This window comes from Arvicanthis niloticus, chromosome 18, assembly GCF_011762505.2.
Source record: "Arvicanthis niloticus isolate mArvNil1 chromosome 18, mArvNil1.pat.X, whole genome shotgun sequence".
NCBI classification, from domain to species: domain Eukaryota; kingdom Metazoa; phylum Chordata; class Mammalia; order Rodentia; family Muridae; genus Arvicanthis; species Arvicanthis niloticus.
In genome coordinates, this window is record NC_047675.1 from 36,816,155 (window position 1) to 36,843,555 (window position 27,401).

The 27,401-nt window shown below is 44.0% G+C and overlaps 2 protein-coding genes across 6 annotated transcripts in view; both read right to left on the reverse strand.

Annotated features, from left to right (window-relative positions):
• Il34 (interleukin 34) overlaps positions 1–4,563 on the reverse strand; it is a 62,428-nt gene extending 57,865 nt beyond the window's left edge. For 2 of the 3 annotated variants that reach the window (XM_034522305.2, XM_076915893.1), the window contains exon 1: positions 4,383–4,560. The gene's annotated coding sequence lies outside the window, so the exon portion shown is untranslated. Of the gene's footprint in view, positions 1–4,382 lie in introns of all 3 variants that reach the window. The other variant, XM_034522306.2, reaches the window with a different exon arrangement.
• A 4,538-nt stretch (positions 4,564–9,101) lies between these two features.
• Sf3b3 (splicing factor 3b subunit 3) overlaps positions 9,102–27,401 on the reverse strand; it is a 38,274-nt gene continuing 19,974 nt past the window's right edge. For all 3 annotated transcript variants that reach the window (XM_034522251.2, XM_076915886.1, XM_034522252.2), the window contains exons 13-26: positions 26,830–26,985; positions 25,618–25,773; positions 24,598–24,741; positions 22,709–22,831; positions 21,923–22,077; positions 16,557–16,731; positions 15,175–15,380; positions 14,923–15,079; positions 13,639–13,764; positions 12,739–12,951; positions 11,949–12,047; positions 10,965–11,108; positions 10,172–10,276; positions 9,102–9,694 (exon numbers count right to left, since the gene is read on the reverse strand). In XM_034522251.2, coding sequence (XP_034378142.1) covers positions 9,554–9,694; positions 10,172–10,276; positions 10,965–11,108; positions 11,949–12,047; positions 12,739–12,951; positions 13,639–13,764; positions 14,923–15,079; positions 15,175–15,380; positions 16,557–16,731; positions 21,923–22,077; positions 22,709–22,831; positions 24,598–24,741; positions 25,618–25,773; positions 26,830–26,985 — 2,100 coding nt within the window. In that variant the 3' untranslated portion in view covers positions 9,102–9,553. The remainder of the gene's footprint in view (positions 9,695–10,171; positions 10,277–10,964; positions 11,109–11,948; positions 12,048–12,738; positions 12,952–13,638; positions 13,765–14,922; positions 15,080–15,174; positions 15,381–16,556; positions 16,732–21,922; positions 22,078–22,708; positions 22,832–24,597; positions 24,742–25,617; positions 25,774–26,829; positions 26,986–27,401) is intronic.

Consider the following 27,401-nt stretch of genomic DNA (forward strand, 5'->3'; position numbering starts at 1 on the left):
CTTCCTAATTAAAGCCATGTCCCAGCCCATGCACAGCCCCCATCCTGGAGAGGGTCCCAGTACAGCTTGGCTTGTTCTCCAGGTAGAGGCAGCAGCCCTTTCTGAGCTGCCAAACATCTAGAGCAATCCTGGAAGCTTAAGAGGTTCCCAGGCCAAATACAGCAGGTCCCAAGAGATGCTCTACAGTTGAGGGACGTGATTGATTCACAAACACACACACACACACACACACACACACACACACACACACACACACACACACGCATAACACAAGTACACAGAATTCCCTGGGATTGTTCCAGGCCTGGGGCCAGAGTTCTCAGATTTCCAGAGTCTCTTCCAGACTTAAGGATCCAGACTGCATTTTCAGATATGCCTTTTCTGCCAAGACAGGAAGTCCCAGGACAGTAAAGTCTCAGGGGTAGTGGTTTACAATAGAGACTGCAGCATCTGTGGCTTCCAGAGATGATCTACAGATTTCCCAAAGAGCTGTAAGAACCCTCCTTGTCGTCGGGCGGTGGTGGTGCACGCCTTTAATCCCAGCACTTGGGAGGCAGAGGCAGGCAGATTTCTGAGTTCGAGGCCAGCCTGGTCTACAGAGTGAGTTCCAGGACAGCCAGGACTAAACAGAGAAACCCTGTCTCGAAAAACCAAAAAAAAAAAAAAAAAAAAAAAAAAAAAAAAAAAAGAACCCTCCTTGTCCCAGGCTGTCATCTAAAGAGAATCACGTGCTCTGGTGAAGGGACTAGAACCAAATCCCTCAAAGTCCCACCATCCACATCTCTTAGGCTAGGCTCTCTTGGGCCAAACCTTTCCCCACTTTCTGCTGCTCTGCACCAAAGCTTCTGAGACAGGGTAGAAGGCTAGACCCATTCCAGGTCCCCAGTTCTATCTCAGCTCTGAAAGCTATCAGCACAGGATCTCAGTGCCTCCTTAAATCCCACCTACTGAAGTCAAGTTGCAATTTTCGCTTCTTCAGCTGACCCATCTCATGCCTTCCTCTGCCTGCGCCTCTCCCCTGCCCAGTTCGGAAGTCGCCATTACTTGTCATCCTAACCCCACTCTGCTAATCACAGCTGCTCCTGTCCCGTCCTCCCAGTCTCTACCTAGTTAGCTGCATGCAGTCTTCAACATAGAGCTTTCCTCAAGACCCAGAGGACAGAGTCACTGTCCCCATTTTCTTTTCTTTTCTTATTTTTTTTTGGGGGGGGAAAGTGGGGGGAGTTCGAGACAGGGTTTCTCTGTATAGCCCTGGCTGTCCTGGAACTCACTCTGTAGACCAGGCTAGCCTTGAACTTAGAAATCCACCTGCCTCTGCCTCCCAAGTGGTGGGATTAAAAAAGCGTGGGCCACCACTGCCCAGCTCTGTCCCCACTTTCTGCATACAAGCTACATGCCTATCTCAAAGGCAGAAGAGTCCCCCCTCCTTGGGTTCCCAATACCATGACCAGCTTCTCTCATAAGATTGTTGACTGGAAAAATGAATGCATCTTTCTACCTGTCTCTGTCGCTTGCTCTGGTACCTTCCCTGAAGCTTTGACAAAGACAGATGTGTACTTGTGGCGGCTCATGCCAACTCTGCACAAGTGCCCCCATTTCTGTATCACAGAAAAGTGAGGGCCCATGGCCTGGCAGATCCAGCAAGTGCTGCAGAGTGCACCAGGATCCGTCCAGCTTAGTTGAGGCTCACTATGCCACACCACATGCTTACCCTGCAATCCACCACAGCAGACCAGGAGAGGCCCCTACAGGCTTCCTGGGGTGCCTCGCTGCTCCCCCTGGACCTTCTAGGTCTGTGCTGTGGAAGGCGGCTGAAGGGGTCTGAGGGTTTGAATGAAACGTCTCCCTACCATAAGTCTTGGGCATTGGAGTACTTGATCCCAGTTGGTGGGAATATTAGAAAGGATTAAGAGGCGTGGTCTAAGCAAAGGAAGTCTGTCACTAGGGGCAGGCTCTGTTGTTTCTAGTTAGTGTGCTGTCTGCTTCCTGCCTGGATGATCCAGATGTGAGCTCTCAGCTGCTGCTTGGGCCATCACCATCCCTTTGTTCCACCATTATACATTCTAATACCCCAGAAATGCAAGCCCAGCTAAGTTCATTTCTAAATTGCTTTGGTCACGGAGTTTTACCACAGCAATAGAAAAGTCACTAAGACAGGAGTAAAGGACGGCTTTGGTAATTTGAAGTGGGAGGAGGCCTGAGCCTGGGGGGGGTCATTGAAGGACCAGTTGTCTCGCCTCAGGACAGGCAGGAGATTAAGAGAAAAAAAAAAAGTCTAACAAAATGACTCAGTCCTTTTCAGCCACCCACCCTTAACTCTGTTCAAAGGGCAGAGAACAGGCCCTTCCCGGACCTTCTCATCCTGCTCAGCTTAGTAATGGCCCAGGGAAAGTCCCCAGCTGGAAGAGCCCTTTGATGCTTCTGAGGCGTGAGGTATGCTAGAAGCTTCATTCATACCTCCTCTGTTTCCCAACATTCTTTCTAGCCTCTGTTTTATATTCAAATCAAGGCACAATGTCATTACTTTAGTTGATGTTCAAGACCAGCCTGCTGTGCGCACATCAGCCAAGTTATTAACTACTGTGTAACATTCGTCCCAATTCTTTCCTGGAAAATCCCCTGGGAGTAAAGGTCCCTATCCACCACCCTGGAGTAGCAGGGGAACCAGAAATGAATAACTATGTCCTGTAATCCCTGAGAGGGGGCTAACCAATGTACAATATGACCACTGTCACAACAATGTCCTTGTCCTTTGCCCCAGTATTTATCCTGGGTGGAGAATAAGCTCTGGGGAGGAGGCAAAAAGAACAGGGAGGCTTAAAAAAAAAAAAAAAAAAAAGATCAAAAGAAGATATTTTGGCTGAGAAAAATGAATGCATCTTTCTACCTGTCTCTGTCGATTGCTCTGGTACCTTCCCCGAAGCTATGACAGAGACAGGTGTCTACTTGTGGCGGCTCATGCCAACTCTGCACAGGTGCCTCCATTTCCATATCACAGAAAAGTGAGGGCCCATGGCCTGGCAGATCCAGCAAGTGCTGCAGAGTGCACCAGGATCCGTCCAGCTTAGTTGAGGCTCACTATGCTGCACCACATGCTTACCCTGCAATCCACCACAGCAGACCAGGAGAGGCCCCTACAGGCTTCCTGGGGTGCCTCGCTGCTCCTCCTGGACTTCCTAGGCCTGTGTTGTGGAAGGCGGCTGAGGTGGTGTGGCGGTTTGAGTATGTTGACTAAGATGACATTTATTTTCACAGTCCTCCATAAAAGCCAAGTTGCTGGTTGCAAAAACATCTAGAAACAACTGAACTTCACAGGGACCAAAGACCAATAAGTTTGTGAATGTGGCAAATACCACATAGATCGTTAATAGTTATTGCCAGGTAGATGTAGAGGCAGACACAGGCAGAGTTTGAAGCTAGCCTGGTCTACACAGCGAATTCCAGGGCAGCCAGGGCTACATGGTAAGACTCTGTTTAATAATAATAATAATAATAATAATATAGCAAAATGTAAAAGTAGAAGCACTTCATTATAATTTCAGAAACACTGGCTCACCTATGCCATTTTTCTGTGTATGTGTGTGTGTGTGTGTATGCAGAGGCCAGAGAAACACTTTATGTGTCATTCCTTAGTCACTACCCACCTTTCTTTGAGAGAGGGTCTCTCATTGACCCGGAACTAGCCGAGCAGGCTTGACTGCCCAGCTAGCCAGCCCCAAGGATCCACCTGTCCCCACATCCTCAGCACCCGGATTACAAACATGCCACCATGCCGTGTTTCTTCACACAGGTTCTAGGGAAAGAACTCAGGTCTTCAGCACCTTGCAAACACTTACTGACGCCTCTCTCCCCAACCCTGTGTTTTCCTTTGTTTTTTTTTTTTTTTTTTTTTTTTTTTGAGGCTGGCCTTGAACTTACTAAGTAAGTAGGCAAGGATGACTAATCCTTCCACCTCCACCTCCCATGCACTGGGATTACCGGAGTGCCTCACCACATCAGCTGCCTCAATTAATTTTTGACAAGGAGGTTCATACAATCAATAATTCATACACATGGCACAATAAGATGTAAAGAACTAAAGCAATCTTCAGTTCCAGGAAGCCAAAAGCAATTCAGAAAGTGCATTTGCCAACTGACAGAACTCAGGTAAGTCAAAACACAGATAAGTCAATTTGGTAGTTATATGGTTCTGTTTTACTCTGGCAAGGCTGCAAAAGCAAAGGTTTTTTTTTTTTTTTTTTTTTTTTTTTTTTTAAAGAAACCCTGTAGCAGAGTTCATACCATTTCAGAGAAATCTCTCTGGCTGTTAAATCGATGGGGGAAAGGCCACGAAGGGGAGGGAGGGAGCAGCCTTGTGAAAGAAAACCAGCAATTCTGCTTACCTGCTCACAGCCGCTGGATGTGGGTTTCTAAGGGTTCCGGGAAGTTTTAAGCAGCTCAAGGCCTGGAGCAGGTGCCTTTGGGGCTGTGGTAGTAAATGCTATGTGGAACAGGCTGTCGTGGCCCCTCAGCCTACAGTCTCTCGGAGGGCGGGGAACACAAGCTACAGCAGCTCAGATTTGAGTCTAGAACCGGAGCCAGCAAGGGCAGGGTGGGGCGGGGCCATATGGCCCCAGCCTGTCTCGAAGTGTGGAGTAGGAGGGAGAGTCAAATACAGCTAAGGCAAGGGGACAGCCCTGAGGGTGAATATGGGGTGTCTTTAGAATCTGGGGGTATCTTTAGTTTTTATGTAGGTTGGACTGGTTTTTAAGGGAAAATTCCAGGCCCTCTCTTGAAACCTGAAGTCTTTCATTACAAAATTAAATACAGCTGATTGGGCCTGGGAGGTTTTTTTTTGTTTTTTGTTTGTTGTTTTTTGGCCCCAATTAACCCATCTACAGACAGACCAGAGTGCAGGGAGGTGGTTTACCCAAGAATGCACACAGCTGGTTACTAGGGTCTAACCACAAAGCCTGAGACGGTCCTCATAGGGAAGCTCTGGAGATTCTGAGCCACACCTGCAGACACAGCCACTTTTGCTTTCCTGGTAATGGTGACAAGGCCCTATACAGCAGGGACAGCACCTCTTTCTTTGCCAAGTTTTTATAGCAAGTTTTTTGTTTTTTTAAATAGAATCTCAATGTAGCCCAGGCTAGCTTCAAACTAGTCTAGAGCTTTATAGTGCAATGCTTATAAGTGTGTGCCACCACTCTTTCCTAATTTTATGACTGTTTGGAGTAGTTACGGGTGGTGACTCCCCCTGCCCCCAACCTTCAGCTCTCCCACCACAGTGGTGGTGGTGTTTTGAAAGCATCCTTATTAACAAGGGAGGCAGCCTCTCTCCACAAAGCTTAGTCTGGGAATGCTGGCTAATGAATGATGTTGTTCAAGAAAGGCTTTCTTAATTAGATTGAGAAAACTGGATTCCCTGAACTTACAGGAAGACAATGTGCCTACACTGGTATGCACCCGGCTAACTCTCCACCTCCACACCCCCTTGCAGTGGCTATTCTGGACCACACCATGAGGGCCCTGCACAAAAGCTCTGCCCAGGCTGTTTTGTCAGGCACAAGAGATAAAGATGGGGGCACAGTCACAAGCCGCCACTGTGTCCTTCTTCAGAGTCTCTTGATGTGGTGTGACGCCCTTTCTTCCCTCCAAGTGCTCAATTTATAGGCTGGTGATTCAGGATGAAGATGACATCAGGTCTCGTAGAGCCCAGGACTCTCAGACTATACCCTCAGGACAGTCAATTGTACACATTCGAGTTATCAGACTCCACTGTCTAATGCATTTCCACAGATTCCTTTGCCACATGGCCTCTAGCAGATGTCTCTCGAGGCTTCATGAGCAAGGCTGCCTTCTCTTACAGCCTTGGCTTCTTAAAGGCCAGAGTTCCCAGTGTGTCTCTCTGACAGCACCAGTCCCTGAAACCCACTGCAAACATTAGTGCTTGTCACATCCACACATAATACTGCTGCCTTTCAAAAGGAGCCTATGAAACTCTCCCCAAATCTTATCAAAGGCTGGCGAGATGTTGTGGCCAGTTAATGCACTTGCTGCCAAGCCTGAAAACCTGTTTGATCTGAAAGTCCCACATGGAAGAGATTATGCACATGTCTATGTATGACCACTAAATAAAATGTAAACACAAAACCCAACAAGTAAAATCTCAACAATTTGCCTCTCAGAAGGGGCTGCGGCTGCTGGGTGGGTCTGTGGGTTGCAAATGTGAGAGCTAGACAAGGGCCAGAAACAGAGGCAGGCTACTTCTGGATTATGGTGAAGACAACCCTTCAGCCACTTTCAAGGTGAACGTTCATCTGTTTCTTTTCTAAAACTGTAACTTCCAAATTCAACTAATACTTGCTGTTTTGCTTTGAACAGCACTAGTCATAGCTAGTGAGGTTCAGGACTGAGTACTTATACCAGACTCAGATACTCAAAAGCAAGGTTCTTGGGTAGGTGCCAGGAGTCTATTTCATTTCCTAATGTCAAACATTGGCTGCCAACCCTGCCTCAGCTTTTAGACTTGGGTTTTCCTGATTTCACCCCCTTATAAGTTCCCGAGCTTTCTGACCCGAGGAAATCTGACATGGCCCTAAGTCGTTCTAGGTTCAAGGCTTCATGACTCTGCTCAGCGTCCTGAGTGGGAGACTGTCAGGTTATCAATACCTTCCTCCTACCTAGGGATAGAACAGAGCAAGAGGAGAGCTGGTACTCAGGAACTTTCAGTGTCCAGCACCACTTCCAATGCTGGCTTTTCAAGTCTCCCAAGAAACAAACAGCTCTGCTGGCTTGTGCTGTTTTTAGTTCACTAGGACTCAGGTCCCCAAATATAAAAACCAACAGCCAAGTTTAAGTGTTTGCTGAATCGCTACCATGTGCCCCACACTAAGCTTATCTGCTCTCCCACAGCATTTTTTGATCAAGCTTTCAAGAGATTAATTTTAAGCATGCATAAACTTAAAATATACACACATACAGTATTTCATATGTAGATGAGCAACCGGGTGACTCACACAAACATGGCGTTTTTACTTTGAATAGAAAACAGAACCAGGGAATTAACAGATCCTGCAAATTGCTGAAAGCTGGGTGGAAGAAAAAAAAAAAAAAAAAAAAAAAAACAAACCTCAGCATTTCCGGCTCTCAAAAAAGGCTGAGAGCTGTGAGTACAGCCAACATCCTGGATATCAGCCCTCTCCCTGTGAGTCGGGGAACCAGGAGTCTGTTCCCAGCTCGAGCGGCTGTCCTGCTAGCAATACATTTACACAAACCAAAAACAGCAACATTCCAGGCGCAGTCCAACTTGAACCCCCTCCCCACAGGAATGCTATTCTTGGCAAGAGATCTTCCAAAGGAAGCAACATCTGCACAAACCCTCTGCCCGGTGAGGTCAGGGAAAGCCGAGGCAGCTGAGAAGCTCGGCAAGTTCCTTAGATCCAAGTAGCAGGGGATTTACAGAGGGAGGAGTAAAGCAATGACTCAAGGTCCTGATGTGACCCTCCTTTCTCTCAGTCCCCAACAGCTTCTGCCAGGCTTAACAAGGTTCAGGTAGTTCCCTATTCACCTGCTTGCTCAACCAACCCAGAGCCATGGTGGTATTCTTAAACAAGTAATTCAGCTTCACCTATTTTCTAGAAACTTGTTGCAAGTGTGTGTGTGTGTGTGTGTGTGTGTGTGTGTGTGTGTGTGTGTGTGTGTTTTAAACAGGGTCTCACTGTATAGAGCTGACCTGGAACTCAAAGGGCTGCCTGTGTTTGTATCTAAACGCTGGGATTAGAAGCAATGTTATCACCACTCCGGCTAACATCTTTTATAGGTCCTTTGGCAGTTGCTATGAACAAGAGCAAATACATTCCTCTTCCATACTCAGTATTTCACCCTGACAGTGGAGAACTGTCCTTCCTTCCTCTGCAGGTTCAGTGTTGACAAACTTGGATTCTGGGTCTTTTTTCTAAATGTTTCTCCTTACACAGCTGCTGATGCAGTAGTACTTCTGTCAGACCGTAGTGAGGAAGCAGGCTGAGCCATGCTGGCACTGAGTTAGGAATACAGTAAGGAGTTAGGGGGAAAAAAAATGAACTTGCGATCAGGATTCCCAAATGTAATTCAAAGTTCCATGCTCCCAGCAAAACCGAGGTTTCCAATGCCCGACCCAAGGCATGATTAGAGACCCAAGGAATGGTATCTGGACTCCAAAGCTGGGTTCTGGTCCATGCCTGCCAACTCTCCAGCTCTTGAAAGGTAGCAGCAGAGCAGCTTGAGTCACCTTTGAGAGTCTGGGCCAGCCTGCATTAGAGACCCTATCTCAAAAAACAAAGTTATGTGTAACCATTCCCAGTCATGAGTCTTACCTGGTTGAGAGATGCAGAACGTTTACTTCATTTAGGCAGCAGAGTGGGGGGATTCACATTCTACTTTATTTATTACTGAGACCAGTGGCGACCTGGGCCAATCACTAGGTTCATTGTGCTAAAGAGCTACCATAAAGATCAGGGCTTCCCATAAAGCTAGCCAGGAGGAACTTCCAATTATGCCTTAAACATTCCTGAACCGAGGCCACTTCCGGCCGGAATGACAGTGGTAGGCCCTTCCTTATACGCTCACCCCTCAGGGCCAATCTGCAATCTACCCCAGACATGTGCGGTAGACACTCTCCTCCAGGTCATTCATGTGTCTCTAGGAAGGGCCCACATGACTATCTCCAGGCTAAGTTAGGATGCAGGCAGATCTGTCCTTAGTCACTCCTAGTCACCAGGCCCAGCATCTCAGGAGCCACTTAAGTAAACACCGTGGAATCAGACTCCTTAACTGGGAATTGTGCAAAATGTAACATTCTAAGATTTCCCAGTGGCAAAAATCTGAGGGGAAGGGAAAGCACTCTTCAATATCCATGAGTAGTGGGTTATGTTTACATGGTTGGTGAGCTCATGTTCTACCTCCACAGCAAAGAACCAAGACACGAGAAGAAACTACTAGCGCCATGATGGCCACACAAGAACCAAGAAGTAAAAGATCCAATTAGTGTTCTAATTTGGGCTCAACTCTTTCTCCAGAATTCTCATTACCAGAAAAGACTAAAGAACCAAAACAACAAAAACCACACGCACACTGGACACCTTAAAAACTAGTTTTATATATCCAGGAGGGTTCAGAGGGCAGAACTGAGCTGCATTGCAACCAGCCAGGCTGCACCTTAGCTTGCCTCCCTCCATCTCACAAAGCAACATTGTACAAAACTGTATTTACAGGAAAACAATGAAAATTAAGAATGTGTACAAAAGTAGACAAGAGCCAGAAATGACACAATGCAGGGGTGGCTTTGGGAATAAGGAATACTGTGTTCCACACCGAAGCACTGGGCCACACACCATGTTCAAGGAGCGGACTTCAGTGCCAACTGTAGGGGAACCAGTCACTCAAAAGGAAGAGTTGAGGGTGCAGAGCTATTGGCTTTAACATTGCAGTCTTAAATACTACATCACTTTTCTCTGCCATGTGGCAAATGCCAGACACTAGTGATGGGAACAAGAGGGACTCTCTGGCAAGCCCTCAGATAAAGATGGGCTCAGAAAGCATAGCGGGTCCGAATATCCTCAAGCTTCTTGGACACCTCAGGTGGGGTCCGGTCCAGCTCTTCAGAGACATTCTTCTGCTTGTTAGGCTCCATGGAGTTGAATTGCTCACAAAGGTCTCCATCAATCACATTCTAAGACATGGAAGAGTCAAAGTTAAGATGCCCAAAGAAAAAGGGGGTCTAAGGTGATCACTTCCACCCGAGTAGCCAGGGTTCACAATGGCAAAACCCAGTGCAGCTTTTGTCTCTGGCTATGGTTTGTCTCTAGAAAGGATTATCACCAACCACACATCCTTTAACAACTTCCTCAAGGATCGGTCACTAAGGGCTGGTGTGTGCGCGTGTGTGTGAATGTGTGCATGTATGTTGGAGATTAAATCCAGGGACATGTGCATACTAAGCAAGTATTTCATCACTGAATAAAACCCAACTGTTTTTTAAAAAGACAGATTATATAATATCACAAATTAATCTGGAACTCATGATCTTTCTACTTCAGTGCTGAACAGAAAGAAGCATCACCACGCCCCGTGAGAACTATCTAAATCTTAAGAAACAAAGGGCAACAGAAAAAGACTAGTGAAGGCATAGGATTTTTTTCCAACTTACCTTAACAGGGAAATAATAAGACCGAAAGCTGAGGTGGTCCCGTCCACAAAGAGGGGGATGCTCAGACCGCAGATGCATTTCAACATGCTGGAAGAAGTCATGGTCCTAATGGAAGAAACAGATTCTAGCTCTAAGAAAGAAGTGATTTCAGCCGGGTGGTGGTGGCACAAGCCTTTAATCCCAGCACTTGGGAGGCAGAGGCAGGCGGATTTCTGAGTTCGAGGCCAGCCTAGTCTACAGAGTGAGTTCCAGGACAGCCAGGGCTACACAGAAAAACCCTGTCTCAAAAAACCAAAAACCAAAAACCAAAAAAAAAAAAGAAGAAGAAAAGAAAAAAAAGAAAAGAAAGAAGTGATTTACAGAACAGAGTACAGATAAGACATCTAGTTTTTAAGAGCCAGGGTTTCACTATATAGCTCAGTCTGGACTTCAACTTGAAATCCTCTTGACAGTAGTCCACTTAGTGTTGGGATTATAGGTATTTGCCACCAACTCCAAGCCAATGATTCTTGCCAGGCAAACGTCCCAGCAGACACAATCCCAGCCCATCATTCTTAGTTTCTGGACTGCTACTCTGATGCTTTGGGATCAAAATATAACCCTGCATCTCTATCATAGTATGAAAGACCTTCCTAAAAGAACGCAAGATTCTGTTTTCTAGGTACCTTAACTGTTACTTTATAAAATTTCTAGAACACTCCTAATTATAAGTAAAGGCTTGCCATCTTAGGCAGATTCAACACCATGAAACAATCTGAGGAAAGACAAGGTAAGGGCAATGTGGGGACTCAACCTCATGAGATGTGAAAGGGACAAGGATGCCAATTCCTCCAGATAAAGTGGTATAGACAAGGGACTCTGAGCCTCCAGGGATCAGCGTGGTCTTCTGTAAGGACAGCACCGTCTCACCAACGTGGTAGTTCATGATGACCTCTGCCTGCAAATCAAAAACAGTTTGGTAACTTTGTCTTCCACTGCTCCCCTGTATTCCCGAGAGCCTCCAGGCATGTCAGTCCCACACCTCTCCCCCTGCACTGTTAGAGATGGACCCTGGGCCCCATGCATGAACGTCAGGCAAACACTCTACCAACTGAGCCACAACCTAGCATCATTCACCAGCTTTTAAAATCCAAAACTTAATGGAAATCTGAATTCTTCAATTTTTTTCATCACTTAAAGCTTTGTGTTTCAAAAGCATGCAGAGTTCAAACATTTCTAATAATTACTATCTAAAAACCCCACTAGACAGGTACGTGCCTATAATCGCAGTGTTTAGGTGGCTAAGGCCTGGATTATTCAGCAACTTTCAGGATAATCTGATACTGAGATTTTATCTTTAAAAAAAAGAAACCACATAGGGACTGGCAGCATTAGGAGGTATGGCCTTGTTGGATACAGTGTTGCCAGGGGATGGGCTTCGAGGTATCAGAAGCCTAAGTCACACCCAGGGTGGCATTCTCTTCCTGCTCCCCGGGGAATCCAGAAGTAGAACACTCAGTTAACCATTCCAGCACCATGTTTGCCTGTGTGACGCCATGCTTCCCATCATGATGAAAATGGGCTAAACCTCTGAAACTGTAAGCCAGCGTCAATTAAATATTTTCCTTTATGAATTACTGTGGTCATGGTGTCTCTCCACAGCAATAGAAACCCTAAGATAGGTGATATAAACACTGTATGACAATCTCAGTATATCACCTGTATATTACAGGTGAAGGAACGCACACAAGGGAACACTTGCTAAAAATTGCTTCTTTGGCCCTTTCTGCAAGCTTACCTTCTGTGAAGCCCCATTGAGCAAGCCCCGATCCCACAGGGCTTTGTTTCCGGTGGGATCTTCATCCACCTCATCGTTGGTGTTAGGTGGGAGCCTCACCTACAAAGAAGTGACACAATCTTAGACTGAGTCCCACACAAGCTTCCACAACTCACCATGAATTAGGTTTGCCCTGGGTCTCAGCAAGCAACCTACACAGAGGCTTGAGCCTCTCTCTTCTGCTGTTTTAGAAGTGAGAAGCCACAAGCAAGGCCTCAACAATGCCTAAAGCATAGACAGACCACAAAATGAGTAAGAAATCAGGCTGGGCAGAAAACTACATAAGAGTTTAGCAAAAGATTAAGAATAAATTCAGCTCAAACTAAGCTCATCTCTTTCTCTTTTTTTTTTTTTTTTTGGTTTTTCGAGACAGGGTTTCTCTGGCTATCCTGGAACTCACTCTGTAGACCAGGCTGGCCTCGAACTCAGAAATCCGCCTGTCTCTGCCTCCCAAGTGCTGGGATTAAAGGCGTGCGCCACCACAGCCTGGCTAAGCTCATCTTTATGAGACAGGGTCTCACTCTGTGGCTGGCCTCAAAATCCATCCCTGTGGATCTGCCCTGGCTCTTGCCTGTTGGATCAAAAGCATTTGCCATTGCACTGGCTTGAATTTACTATTGACTCCTGTTCTGTGAACAGTATGAAGGTGAACCAGGGCCTAAGGGGTTTCCAAGAGAGGTAGGAGGGTTTGAACATACTGAGCCAGCCTTCCCATATATCATGGTCACAGAAAGAACCAACATCAACTCACCACACAAATGTTGCCAAACTTGTCTGCCCCAGCCACAGTATCATAGTCGAGAAGGCTGGCAGTGGTGACCCATCTGGGATAGGTGTCATCAGCAAAGATAATGAGCTGGTTCTCGTTTCGCTTGTATCGAACCCAGATGAAGCTTTCTTGGACATCAGATACGATTACTCTGTGACCAATTGTCTGGATCCCAGATATGTAATTGGCAATATGCTAGAGAAAAACAAAAATGGCAATCTGTGTGATCCCTGAATTCATAACCTCAAAGTCCAGCTTCCCTAACTACAACACAGTGCGCATACATCAAAGAACATCAATCTATAGTAAGCACTGAAGATTATGAGTTATTTTGGGAGTAAGGGTGGAATGGGACGCTGGAGTTTTTTAAGCACACTCTACCACCGAGCTACAACACTGATCCTTATTTAGCTAATTTTTTTTTTTTAAATTGTGTATGTGCACTCCATGTACACAAGGGAGTCAGAGAATGACAGGTCAGCTCCCTCCTTCCACTATATAGGTTCCAGGAATCCAACACAAATCATCAAGGTTGGTGGCAAGTGCCTTAACCTGTTGATCCATTTTGTGGTACCTTGTTTGGCTTTTTGAGAGAGGGTCTCCATGTAGGCCAGGCCAGGCCCGAACTTACAGTTCTCCTGACTGGACTTTCTCAGTGCTTGAATAATGGGAATTCACTACACCTATAGAAGCTATTTTTTGGATAGTGGAAATATATGTTTAACTCTCCTAGTTAAATTCTTTGTAAGTCAGGATAGGAAGCTCTTTTGGAGGAGCTAAGAACCAATAAATGGATCACCTGCTGCCTTTCAGGACACTCCTACTAAAATGACTTTAAGACCCGCTGCTCTCAACCCATCCCACAGCAGCACATTTATTTACCTTATTTTCACACTTTCGAAGTAACTTCTTCTTCCCCAGGTCATAGACACGTAAAAGCTTCCCCACACCAATCAGTACCCTCCCCTGGAATGGGGCAATAGCAGCAGGGACCTCTTCCACTGGAGTCTATGAAAAGAATACAAGGACAGCTTTCAGCCACACTCATCAGACCCTGGACACAAAACTATTTCTCTAAGTATCAACCAGGAAGACAGGCAGCAAACAACAATCACTCTGCTCACCATACACAGAAAATGCAACAATTAATCCCTATGAGACAATGCATTTGAATAAACAGGTCCCCAGCAAGAACTGCCTCCAAGGACAAGCATTCCCAGTGCCTGGTGAATGCTGCTCAGGCCTGAACTAGTTACTAACATAACGAACGACAGCAAAGCCTTAACATCCAAGAAGCAACTGAGGCTTATGGAGGGACGAGAAAAAACAATGCTGAAAAGTGACATCTTGGTTCTAAAGAAGAGACGCCTAGCATAAAGAGTGTGATATAGTCTATTCCTCCAGAGGAAGCAGGCAGATTTAGGTACTGTCAGCAGAGGACAGAACATAAAATAGCCCTTTGAAAAAGTACATTGTAGGGGGCTAGAGAGATTAAGCTCAGGGGTTAAGAGCACTGACTGCTCTCCCAGAGGTCCTGAGTTTAATTTCCGGCAACTACATGGTGGCTCACAACCATCTGTAATGGGATCTGATGCCCTCTTCTAGTATGAGGACAGCGAGTGTACTCACATGTATCAATAAAATCTTTTCTTTCTTTTTAAAAAAAATATACATTGTAGTAAAATAGAAATAATAAAACCCCATATTTTAGAGTATAAATGTATTTATACTGCACAGTGATCACACAATGTTGTTCTCCCAGACTGAAACTGCTCCTATTAAATACTAACTTCCTGGACATGCTAATTCTTTAACTGCTTAGTAACACAGTAAACAAGGGACCAGTTCACTGTGTGCCTCTTAACACTGAAGGTGTGAGACTAGGGTTTCCTGTGCCAGGCACATGAACATCACTGAAGCATTAAGGTCCTAGTATGTTCCAAATGCTACACAAAGATGAATTAACGTCAACAAGCTAGTCTGTAAAGACCAGCCCAGCCTGATCCATATAGCACGGTACACAGCCAAGACTACAAAGTGAGACTCTGCCTCATAAACACACACACACAACCCCAAATAAGAAAAGACCTGACCCAGAAGTTTAGTGCAAAAACAAGAGAATCCAGTAAGATCTAAGATCCAAGAGAATTGAAAGTTTATTCTTACCTTGTGCAAAAACTCCAACTTTTCCCCATTGTTCACAAGCTTGTACGTATAGACAAAGCCCCCTGCCACAGATCGAGGGCTCAGTATCAAGTCCTTGGCAACACCCACCAGCACATACCAGTCTTCACCAGTGTTGGAGAACCTACAGACTGCCACACTAAAAACAGACCAAGAAGGAAAAGACAGGCATTAGTCAAAACACCAAGAACCCTGCTTACATCACCAACCCTCTGACTGACCTCAGGTCCTTACCTAAAGGCTGCTTCATTCTGCTCCAGCTGGACAAGGTCTAGTGTGTTCCCTTGGATAGGGTTCATCACTCGAATCACAGAGGCCCACTGCCCGTTGCCAGCCTTGGGAGCTCCAAAAATGGATTCTGGAAGGTTTTCATTGAGGAATGCTGCTGCCATTTCTGCAGCCAGCTCCCGCTCATCCTCCCCTGCTGCTTCTACCATTTCCTAAATCCAAAATGCAAGAACAGGTGAGAAACGTGAAGTAGCAAAGAAGACTGTTGCCTAGTACCAGGGTTCTCTCAGAGGTTCAAAAGGAAGAACCTCGAGACAGCCCCATTGGAAGAGCCACTTGTGGCTTCAACAAACGGCACAACAGACACCATATTCAGGTCTGCAGTCAAATACTCAGATACACAATTTCAAAGAAAAAAAAAAAAGATTCAAAGAAGAAATGCAAAATAAAGAGATCACTAAAAGGAAAAAAATACTAGTAATTATATCTGAGTGAAAAAAATGTCAAACAGAACATTAACTGTGACAAATATTTTCATGTCTGAAAACTCAGAAATGAAAACCGGGTTCATTCACATAGTGTCCCCCCAAGTTTCCCTGGCTAAGACTAGTTGTTTTAGACTAGATATGGTTTCTACATGTTTGGCAAATAGTTTTTGGATGAGCTGGTGTTGAACAAAGCTGTGCTGTCTGGGCTTAAATCCAGGCGTCATGTAGCCCACCCTCTACTGGAGAGGTTCAAGGACTAGAGAACAGCTCCACAGGAGAACTCAATTCCGAGTAACCCCAAGGTCAGCATATTTGTCCCAGGCCACAAAAAAGCTTGTAAAAGGGAGAAATAGATACACAAAGAACTTTGCTTGAAGGTCCTGGAAAGGAGCTGGTTTACAGTTTTAGCTCTAGGGTCCAACCCACTCTCCCTTTGTTTTTCTGTCCTAGGAATCTAACCTAGAGCTTTGCACACACTAGACATGAACTCTACCCCTGTGCTACAGACCCAAAGCCCTGGTTCTTTAAAAGGCAACAAAGATAGCCAAGTGTGGGAGTGTACACCTTTAATCCCAGCACTACAGGGGTGGAGGCAGGCAAATCCCTGTAAATTCAAGGCCAGTGCGGTCTACATGGTGGACAGCAAAATGTCTCAAAAAACAAAAAGCAAAGACTACAGCTGTGTGTGACGGTGTACAGAGTCCCAGCACATGGAAATCTGGGAGAAGCAGGATCATCAAGAGTTCCTGGTGGGCCAGGGTTACGGTGGAAGACCCTGTCCCCAAAGCAGTGTGTATGTGGTAGGGAGAAGAGAGTTAGAAGTGTTTTAAATTTAAGCTTTTCTAAGTAACTTCACAGGCAGGCTTTTGAAACTGCCCCTTTGGAGGTCAGAGTCATTACCTCAGCCATCTGCTGCTTTCTCTGAGCTTTTGTAGCCTCAGTGTAGGCATTGTGATCCGTCTCAATGATGATAAGGTTGTTACTCTCAGGGTGGATGACAAACTTCCTGGGTGTGTACTGCAATGGAAAGGCTACTTGATTGAAGACAGCACCAAGCTTCTCTAATGCCAAAATTCTATAATAGGCAGGGGAGTTAAAAGCATTGCTCACTCAGCTTAGAAAGTGATGAAATGAAGCATGATCAGTCACAGAAAAGACAACTGTTAACGCTGTTAGTATTCTGTCTAAACTCCACCTCCACACACTGTTGCGTTGGCTGGGCCCATAGCACAACCCCGGTTCATGACCTGTGGCCCACAACTCCAACCCACCAGCCATATGATCATATGCCACTGTTGCCAGCTTTCTTATTCTGGTCCTAGCCAAATGTTTCTTTGTTAATACAAAAATGTGCTTTTCTCTACAGATGAAACCTGCCAAAGTTACTTAAGACTCTTTCCTATCCCATCTTAATAAATTTTTTTACTACTGCTATTTAATTCTATTCAGTTACAACCAATCCTTATGGCTCTCAATCTTGTCAGAAGTCTGCTAATAATATATTTAAGTTTATGGCCGACAGAATTCCCAAAGCCTCTAACAGTTGACCCAAGACGGTTTCAGAAGACTTGGACACCTAGAAGATACAGCCTGCATTGTATGCAATGATATTGTCACTAATGCAGTGGACTAAACTGGATGCTCTGAGTCAAATGATTTGGCTAAACCAAGGTAAGTCATTTCTCATGTCACGTGTATCCATTCCACAGAGAAAAAAGCCCTGTGTCTTTTGCGCTTGGAAGCCAAACTGACTTCGCCAAAGAGACTATGGAGAACACAGGAACGGTTGGCTAGTGGACTCTGTCATTTTTTAAAATAATATATAACTGGTAGATTTACTCTTTCTCAGACTTCTGACTACATTGACAGCTAAGCTTTCACAGATGTAATCTGTTACCTTATTACCTAAACTCAGTTGCCATCAATTAAATGCTTCATATTTCCTCTTCTTGCTATACCACTGTCCTAATATTATCGGAATTCCTATAAACTTGCCTAACTCAAATAAAACATTCCACTATACAATCCAGCAAAAGTTCATCTTGAAGACTGCTCGTGTTGTTAACTTATGCTGTTATCTCTTTTGTAAACTTTAAGCTACAGGAAACCCACTCAGATCTACCTTTCACAGACCAAATAGATGCCATCCAGATAAGTACATCTGCCGAAAGTTCCCACTTACTACCTATTTCAAAGGGTGGGATCCCTCTGGGTTTCAAATGTACATCTTAGAAAAATTTTCTTTCTCCCAAATGTATTTAATCTTATTCCCTACATCTTGTCAATTCCAGGCACATCCAGACAGCTCCAGAGAAGCAACCTCCAGATGTTCCATCTCCTGTCACATACACACAGCTGCTTCTACTGGACCTGTTCCTTCTGACTTATTCTCAGATGGCTCCATAGACCCCGGACAGCAGGAAACAGCCAACTCTCCTAAGACCGGACAAACATCCCCCATACTCATTCTCCTAGGCTCCCCCTGGAGACACATCGCCCCCCAGTGCCAGCAGGAAGTAGCCAGATATCACGACCCTATTCTTGCTTCACCGTCACCTCTAATTTTTTTCTTTTTTAATTAAACCAAAACGGGGGAATGTTTGTATTCTGTCTAAACTCCACCTCCACAGTTACCTGTCAATAGCCAGGTAGTCCAGGCCCACTATAAGAGAAGCTGCTTGCCCCCTCCTTTCTCTCTTACTCTCTCGCCTCTAGCTTCTCTGTCCCCTCCCCACTTCTCTTCCTCTCTCTCCACGTGGTCATGGCCAGCCTCTACTTCTCTTCTTCCTCTTCTTCTCTCATCTTCTTCTCCCCACCTTTGCCCTATCTCCTGAATAAACCTTCTCCCCTTGGAACCGTGGTCTGGAGTGGTCTGTTCTGAGCTGTAGGTGCACATCAAACACTAACAACCACATAAGACAACATGATAACAACTGTCTATGCTTAAAGGACCATACAGGAGTCAAGGAGATCCATGAGACTTCCTCTTCAGCAACACATCTTATACATTGAAACACACAGAGCAAACACATTGAACTAGGGTTTGCACATACTATACCTGCACTGAAACATTGCCAAAAACCTTACTATTCCATAGTTAATGTAATAATATAAAGTTCAGGGGCCATAGAGAAGGTTCAGTCGGTATGGAACCATGATGACCTAAATTATGGATCCTAAAACCCATTTAAAAGGCAGGGCACAGCAGTACTCTGTAATCCCGGTGCTAAGGAAAAAGAGACAGGAGGATCTCGGGGGTTTGATGATAGTCAGTTTAGCTGATTTACAAGCTATTTTCAGTGAGAGATCCTGCATCAAAAAATAGGGTTGAGTGTTTCTTTCTCCAGTTGACTTCATGAGCCTGAGAGAGTGGGGCCTAAAAATGAGGCTAACCTCTCATACAACAGCCAACATTATTCAGAGCATCAGACAATTTATACCCTGAAGGTTAAGCAGAGCTACACAAGTAACGAAAAGCCACACATGGCAAAACCCATGTCCTCCACAGAGGCACATGAATCACAACAGCGGGTCAGCTCACTCCTATCTGCTCAACCTGGAAGGAACACAGCAATACATTCCAAGAATTCTGTGTTCTGAAGAAACTGAGGTCAGACTCTTGTTTTCTTGGAGTTTTTTCACAAGCACTCAGAATTTTCACATGACTCTATTCTTGGACTGCATTAAAAAAAAAAGACTTATTTACTTATTTTATGTGAGTACACATTCTCTCTCTTCAGATACACTAGAAGAGGGCATCAGATCCCATTATAGATGGTTGTGAGCCACCTTGTGGTTGCTGGGAATTGAACTTAGGTCTTCTAGAAGAGCCCTGGACTGCAACTGATGAAGGCACATTTGAACATGTGGAAACACCCAATTCCACCTTTAATATCTATAGTACAGTAAGTACTTCAATAAGCTACAGTGGCCACTAAATGCAACACATTTTCATTGTCACGAGTTGTGCATTCTCCTTATGTGCTGTACCACTTTATAAAGCCAGTGCCTCCATGGCCTATCCTCCACCCTCAGAGGCAGCCTCCATATACTTCCGTCAAGTAAATCTCTCACAGATCTGCTACATGGCTCGACTTTGTGGTGTGTTCTTTGGCCCCAATCCATCAAGGCACCCTTCCTTCTGCCACAAAAGCCTAACCCTAATGAAACTCTAACGTTGGTGCCATGTGACTTGGTAGGTTATCTTGGTGCCTATGTATTTTCCCCTTTGGAGTCTAAGCCACAATAAGACCCTATCCCTTATCTCTTCTGGTCCACCTACAACAGACTAACTTTCCAGCCCACTGGGCACCCCATCCTATAGTAACAATTGATAAATTGAAGCTTTGGTCAGTGTCTGTTGGGCATTCCCCCACCCCCCCCCCCCCCCCCCCCCGTATTCTCAAAGGAGCAGCTATCTCAAGCCAGTTGTCAAGGCTACAGTTAAACTTCTTTGCCGACCACACTTCTGATCCTTTTCCTTGTGTGAGGCTTCATTTTTGAGCTTGGTTTTTACCTTTTAGTTTCATCTGAAAGTCCTGGTATATCCCTAATCCCACAGGCAGAAGTCTTAGCAGTGATCTTTAAGATGTACCATGGGAGAAATGAAAAAAGCTATAACCAGAAATACCAAATGCTGGACAATTTTAGCAACTATCTGGACTCCCTTGACTGCAAGGCTTTAGGACCACTGGGTTCCTGGGATCAGGAATGCCCTAAGCCCCATAGGCCACTGCAGCCCAGCATCAACAGGTACATCAGACCCAGATTGCCCTCCAGCTGATTTCTTAGACCCAACCACAGTCATCTACAAGGCTACAGAGTCTTACCACCTAATATCCAACTGTTTACCCCTCAGGTAATGTATCTGGGACCATTACCCCAACCTTCAAAGTCATTATCTTGGTTAGAAAAAACCTAAGCTTGTCACGAGTGTTCCCTCTACCAAAAATAAGATTTAAAAAAAAAAAAAAAAATCATTCCTAGGATTTTCACATCCTGTTCCATCCCCAGTTCTCAAGAAAGACAGAACAAACTAACTGCTCCTTAGAAAACCACCCCCGTCAAACTCTCACAAGAACCTTATCTCAATTGGGTAAGTTCCCCGATGTTGACTCTTCTCAGGCTACAGACTCTCTCCAACAGACCTCTTTCCATCTCGATTGCATGAGCTCATGCATAGACGACTAATCTTGACACTCATCTCCCCAGTCTTCATCCAAACCCTTGCCTCTCCCTGATCTTCCTCACCAACTCCTTAACTCACCTCCACTTCCTCCTATGGAAAGTCACTGACCACTACCCACCCTTTTACCACCTTGCCTTTTAGCTTCTGTAGTTCCACTTCTGGCTAACTGTTCTTGTTAACTGAAAAATGTCAAGCCAGAACATGGCTTTCATGCTTTAAAAACTCATCCTGAGGCTACACTGGGATCCCTAACACACAGTATAGTCGCCAGCTGGCTAATACTTTCTATTGGCTTAAACCCATTATCTCAGCAGTAGACTCTGGCAAATAACCCACAACACAACAGTGATCGTATTTCTAATTCACTCTTTCACAAACTGCATTTCAAAGAAATAAGAAAACCTGCATTCACACAAAAAATTAAGACAAATATTTATACATTACTAATAACCAAAAAGTATAAGTGATTGATTCTAATAGTAAGAACTACAATGTTCAGTGGCCTTCTTTATTTTTGTGTATGTGTATGGATGAGCAAGCAAGTGAGCACCTGAAATTTGATCTTGAAGCTGACCAGCATTGGCTACCTAATAAGATTCTGTCATAAAAAAATAAACAATGAGACGTTAATCCCTGCACTCAGAAGGCATAGACAGGTGAGTTTGAGGCCAAGCTGTACATGTCTATGTAACATGTTCCTGGGCTATATGGTGAAACCCTGGCTAAAAATAATAATAATAAAGATATAATTCTATACATAAATACACAGATTTAACACTTGCTCTAAAACTACTCCTGGCATATGACTATTTTCATCAGGAAACAGAAGTCTAAAGTGCAAGACTAGACTAGCTGTACAATTTAGCTCAAGTCTAAACAGAAGCTAAATGCTAAGCATTCAGACTTGGCTCACAGTTTCTGAAAGCCTGAGCCAAACTAAATTTCAGCTGCAACACTCTTTCCTGGTGAAAGGTTGTTCTCAGCCATCTCTACAGAGTCCTCCAACTCTAGCAGAAGCACAGGCTGAGGACTTGGCACAAGGCTTCCTGCTGGGCTTCAAGCCTAAGGGTTTTCTCACCTCAAAGTATTGGTGGAGATGGCAACAATGCCTTCAGGACACTGTTCAGAGGCAAAGCCCGATGCAAATTCCAGGGTCTCGTAAGACAGAGGGGTGAGATGGAAGCGGGACTGGTAAGAGTAGCTCAGCCATGAGCGACTAGACATAGCCAGAACCTGGGGAGGAAGAACTCTAATCAGACTGGACAAGCTCAGACATGGTAGACTGACCAAACACACACAACCCAACTTTTTTCTCTAATTTTAGGAGTCTACAAAGCCATTTTAAACAAAGAGAGCCCCAAGAGGCAGTACATGGCTTATTGTATAAAATAAGGAAAAAAATTGAAAAAGAAAAAGAAAAAATAAAGGTTTATCAATCACATTTCTCTGGATTTACTTGTTTCTTTGAGTATAAATTAGAGATTCTATTACAAGGTTAGCTGTAGAAGTGAATAAGGTAACATTTAGGAACTAGCACAGCAGTTGCGATGTTAATTCTGAGCTGCAAAGAATAGGCTCTCATTCCTATTAGGTAGATTCATGATATCATTATAATACTGAGTGGAAGTTTCCAGCTTTTTCTATTCCAGATAGCTAAGTAAAATGAGACTCAAAGGATCAATATTCAAACTTCCTATAACCTCATAATGCCACAGTGCCATGCCATGAACCATCTCTTAGAAAACTCTAAAGAACCCAGAATTTCCTATGTAAGTGAAACCAACCAGAGAGCTAAAATCAATCTATAAAGTAAATGAGTCAGAAGTTCACAGTGGTACCAACACCCACGTCCTTTTATACTTACAGCCTCCTGGCCTTGCATCCGGACCCGGAAGAGTTTCACAGGACGGGACCCCAGATACCTAGTGCGAGTGTCAGACAGGTCCCCAGTAACAGGGTCTAGGACAGTTCTCAGCAGTACACCATTCTAGTGGAAAAGGTAAGAACAGGTAAAGCTTCCTTTTTATGATGGGAACTTTTTATGTGAGATTTTCCTTTGGCTACTTTAGCAGAAGACAAAGATATGACTTGGTGGCAAAAACATAAAACAGATGACAGTGCCTCAACAATCAATTCACCCATTCTCTCCTAGTTACTAAGCATCTATCACCAGGCAAAAACCACTTCTCACTATACATACATTTCCTGCACATTAAGAAAAATTTCAGATAGGGCATGTCTTTAAGCCCAGCACTCACAAAGCAGAGGCAGGAGAATCTCTGAGAGTTTGAAGCCAGCTTAGTCTGAAGACCTAGTTCCAGGACAGCCAGGTCTAAAGAAAGCCTGTCTCACCTCCCTATGCCCCCAAAATCATTTAAGTTAAATACGTTTTATAATTTAAAAGCAGACTGCCTCCTCAAAAACAAAACAAAAAACCCAAACCCACAGTTAAAAGCTGAGATACACTGACTATGGCATCTCTAAGCCGCATTTCCCCTAAAAGGAACAAGGTTCCTAGGAACGACTAATTCAAGGCTGAAGCAAGCACATTCCCAATGCAAACAGATAACTAATTGTGGCAGGAAGGCAGACAAGAGAGCCAGGTTAAATAAATGAACTTCAAGGGGAACCACAATCAAAAATGAAGCAAACAAACATAAACCTAAGACAAGACAGCAATTTGAAGAAAATACCCACAAATTTATATAGTTAAAAAATAAAAATCTACCTCCAATCAACAAAATCCCTACTTCATCAGACTCAACTAAAATAACTGACTGTTGTGGTCCTAACTCTAACTATAAAGTTAGTGACTGAAGAAGGGAGTGGGGGAGAGCCATTATCCTGTATAAAGTATGTTTAGAGCAAAGGAATGAACCTCAATTTGTCTTATAGAGACTTGATTACAAACATTTCAACATCATGTACCTCCTATGAGATGGGACAGAGTGAACAGTACCACTTCTGCCACTCTTCCCGGTATCCAAAACAGTTATACAAATACAACTTCTATAGTCTGCACCAACTGTAATTTTTCAGGAGGAAATTAAACATGCAAAGTATCAGATGTTCAGAAAGTGTTACTAATCTTGGTGATATGACATTACTAGTTTCTTAAAGCAAAACACTGTAGGAAATAACATTACTAACTATAGGCAGTATGAGTTATTGCCTTAGATTTGCTTTAAAATACTCCAAGAAAAAGGGAAAATGAAGACTTATCTGTGTGTCTCATGCCCGATCATTTTTAAATATAAAACTAAAACTTAAAAAGCACAAGTCCATCATTTAACTGATGTCTCTGTAGTTACTGATTCAGTGTAAGAACACTGATGCTATTTTATGCTAGGTTCCTGTTCTTTGTGCCAGGACAAGCTCAGCTGCTTTGGCTACAGAAACAATCCAGGCTTCACTAGAGCTAATGTGGTTAATTATTAACCGTGAGGAATTCATTTTGAAAGGCTGGATGAAATGCTACGGGAACTGCAGGTTACTACTGAAGACTCATTTAATTCCAATCCAAAACATCACAAAACATTTCTACCACATATGAAGACTCTTTGTGCATGCTATTTATAGGCCTGCTTAATATGTTCTAAGTGTTGAGAAAAATTAATCTGTGACAACACTATAAGATGATTTTCCTAAGGTGGCTGTCTAGAACTATGGGCAAAGAAAATGACTATCCTAGATAAAGGAACAGGCTGATACCAAAGAAGGCCTGACACCAATGTGAACCTCTGGACCTCTTACCTGTAGTCCAATGTTCAGGTACAGGAAGCCAATAGAGCCCCTCTCACCCAGCTCATCTTGTTTCTCGGTCCCACCCATTTCCACAATACATAGAGACTCAGGCTGGGCTGGGAGAGCCTGCATACTCAGAGGCTGTAAACAGTCCTAAGGAACAGAGGTAGGGGGAAAAGAGCAATAAGAGACAATTCTGGAAAAACATATATTCACAGAAATCTGTTAGGATTAAAGGAGAATCTTTCTTGAGGAAAATGAAAACCCCAGAAGAAAACTGAGACAGTAGATACTAATTAAATCTAAATCCCAGAGTATCGGGAGCTCTTGTTTATTTTTGTCAAAGTGTTGTTGTTGTTAAAGTAAGTCATATTCGGCCCTATAACAAGTAAAATTCTTTTTCAATCAACAGTCTTGGGATTTTAAACTACAGGAAAGGCTATAGAGATGGCTCCAGTAGTTTAAAAGAACTTGTTGCTCTCCCAGAAGACCCAGGCTCCCAGGATCTACATGCTGGCTTACAATACTCCATTTCAGGGCATTTGACACTTTCTGATACAAACATGCAAGCAAAACATGAGTAATATAGACAAAATAGAAAATACACTACAGCCAGGCAGTGATGGCGCACGCCTTTAATCCCAGCAATTGGGAGGTAGAGGCAGGCAGATTTCTGAGTTTGAGGCTAGCTTGGTCTACAGAGTGAGCTCCAGGACAGTCAGGGCTATACAGGGAAACCTTGTCTGCAAAAACAAAAAAGAAAAAAGAAAATACACTACAAAAGGGATTCAAGTCTTTTGCCAAAGAAATATGTAGTAGCCGCAGATCCACATCCTTAAACTATAGCACAGGACTCCTGAGGTGTGCTATGGGAAATCAAAGGCAGCAGCAGTGTACAGCTCGTCAAACTGGGTACCTAGGATCTCACTGCTAGACAAGAAACAGGGGGATAGGAGAGAAAGGCAATAGGCACAGATTTAGGGAGCCAGGTGCTTAGGTCCCACCCGTAATACTGAGGATGCCACTCACTGATGGATCAAGGGAGATGATTCTGACAGTGTTGTCCACCAAGCCCACAGCCAGGAACCGAGATCGCTGTTCTCCAGGGGGCACGTTGGCCAGACTCATGCACACCACATCTGCTGACATCTCTTTCCGCTCCGTGTACTCATTCAACTGTCCTGACTACAGGAAGAAAAACAAAATAGGTTTATGTAGCTTTGGAACCACCCTGTAGCTCTGGACTAAGAAAGGAAGATGGGTTAAGATCCCCCAACTTTTTTTTTTTGCCTCCTCTCACCCCTCTTTTTGCTTTTGAGACGGGGTTTCATGAAACTATTACTAGCTATTTTCAATGATGAACTTGAGACCACACTGTCTCCAGTGAGTACTGGGATTACCAAGGGTCCAAACACACCCTGTTTATACAGAGCTGGAGATCTACCAGCTGAGCTACACTGCTAACACCTGTTCTACATCTCAGTCCACTTTCAGTAAGTCACTGACCAAGAACCTCACCATTTCAGGTCCCATAATCAACCTCACAGGTTAGTGCCCCAGAGGGAAAGAAAAAAAAAAAGCAGGGTGTGGCATAAATATTAACTAACCTAGACCAAGAAACAAATATATAAAACCATTTTATCTGTTCTCATCATGAGAACCCTGAACAAAGTCAGCTGTGATAATGCAAGACTCAAACATGGTCAAAACAACAACAAAATCTCAAGTCTACTAGAGATTTTTGTAGAAGTTCTGGATACATTTTCATATAAAATAGCAAAATAAGGCATAGTAACTCATGACTAATCACAGCACTGAGGACTACTGTGAGTTTGACACCAGCCTAGAATCCTACATTAGACCCCATCTCAAAACAAAACAGCCCCCCCAAACAAAAACGAGAAAAGAAACAGAAGAAATTAAAATAAATCTGTGCCAAATATTCACTAGAAAATGAGGATGAGGTACAAAAGAAACAAGCTATTTGACCTTCCAAAGAGATTTCACAACTGTAATCTGAATTAGGTTTCCTAGTTTTTGTCCTTAATCTTTAAAAAAGGGCCAAACTGTCTTATTTATAGACACTTTCACTCTTAATTCTCTTTCTTGTGAATACAATATTCATAAGACACTTACTTATACTATACTGATAACAACACCAACAATGCACAATCAGAACCCCACCCCAAGAATCATAATGGAAGATAACACATGGCCAGCACAACAAAACAAATAACATACAGGATCCATCTCGAAATAGACCAGCTCTCCCCCAGTGAGGGCGATCACCACTTGTCGCTGGTTCACTGCACACTTCACAATTGTTTTCTTGCCAGGAGTCTTCCACTCATTGACTCTCTTGTCTGCTCGTATGTGTCGAATGCCATCTGGATACACCTAGAAGTCAGTCAAAGAAGAAAATCTAACTAGCAATCTGATTGTAACCCACAATGATCCTTACACCCGGACCACGCAACTGAGGCAGAGCCAAACAGATCAACTTTTAAAGAACTTTTTAAATGTTCATGTTTTGCCACATCAGTTCAGAAAGTTCCCAAGCCCACTCGTTAACGATAAAGATGAGAAAAGCAGTGATGGAGGTTGACAACAGAAATGAACAACTGAGAGGAAATGTTAGGCTTTCCTAACTGCTTAATTAGTAAAGGAATTAATTTTCAGTACCCTTTTTAATGTTGATAAAACATTAGACCTTCCCTGAGGTTTTCTGGAAGGTGAGAGAGATGAAGAAACATGAATTCAAGCACACCACAGTATGATGGGCAAAGGACAGCCATGGCATGCTGAGGAGGTAA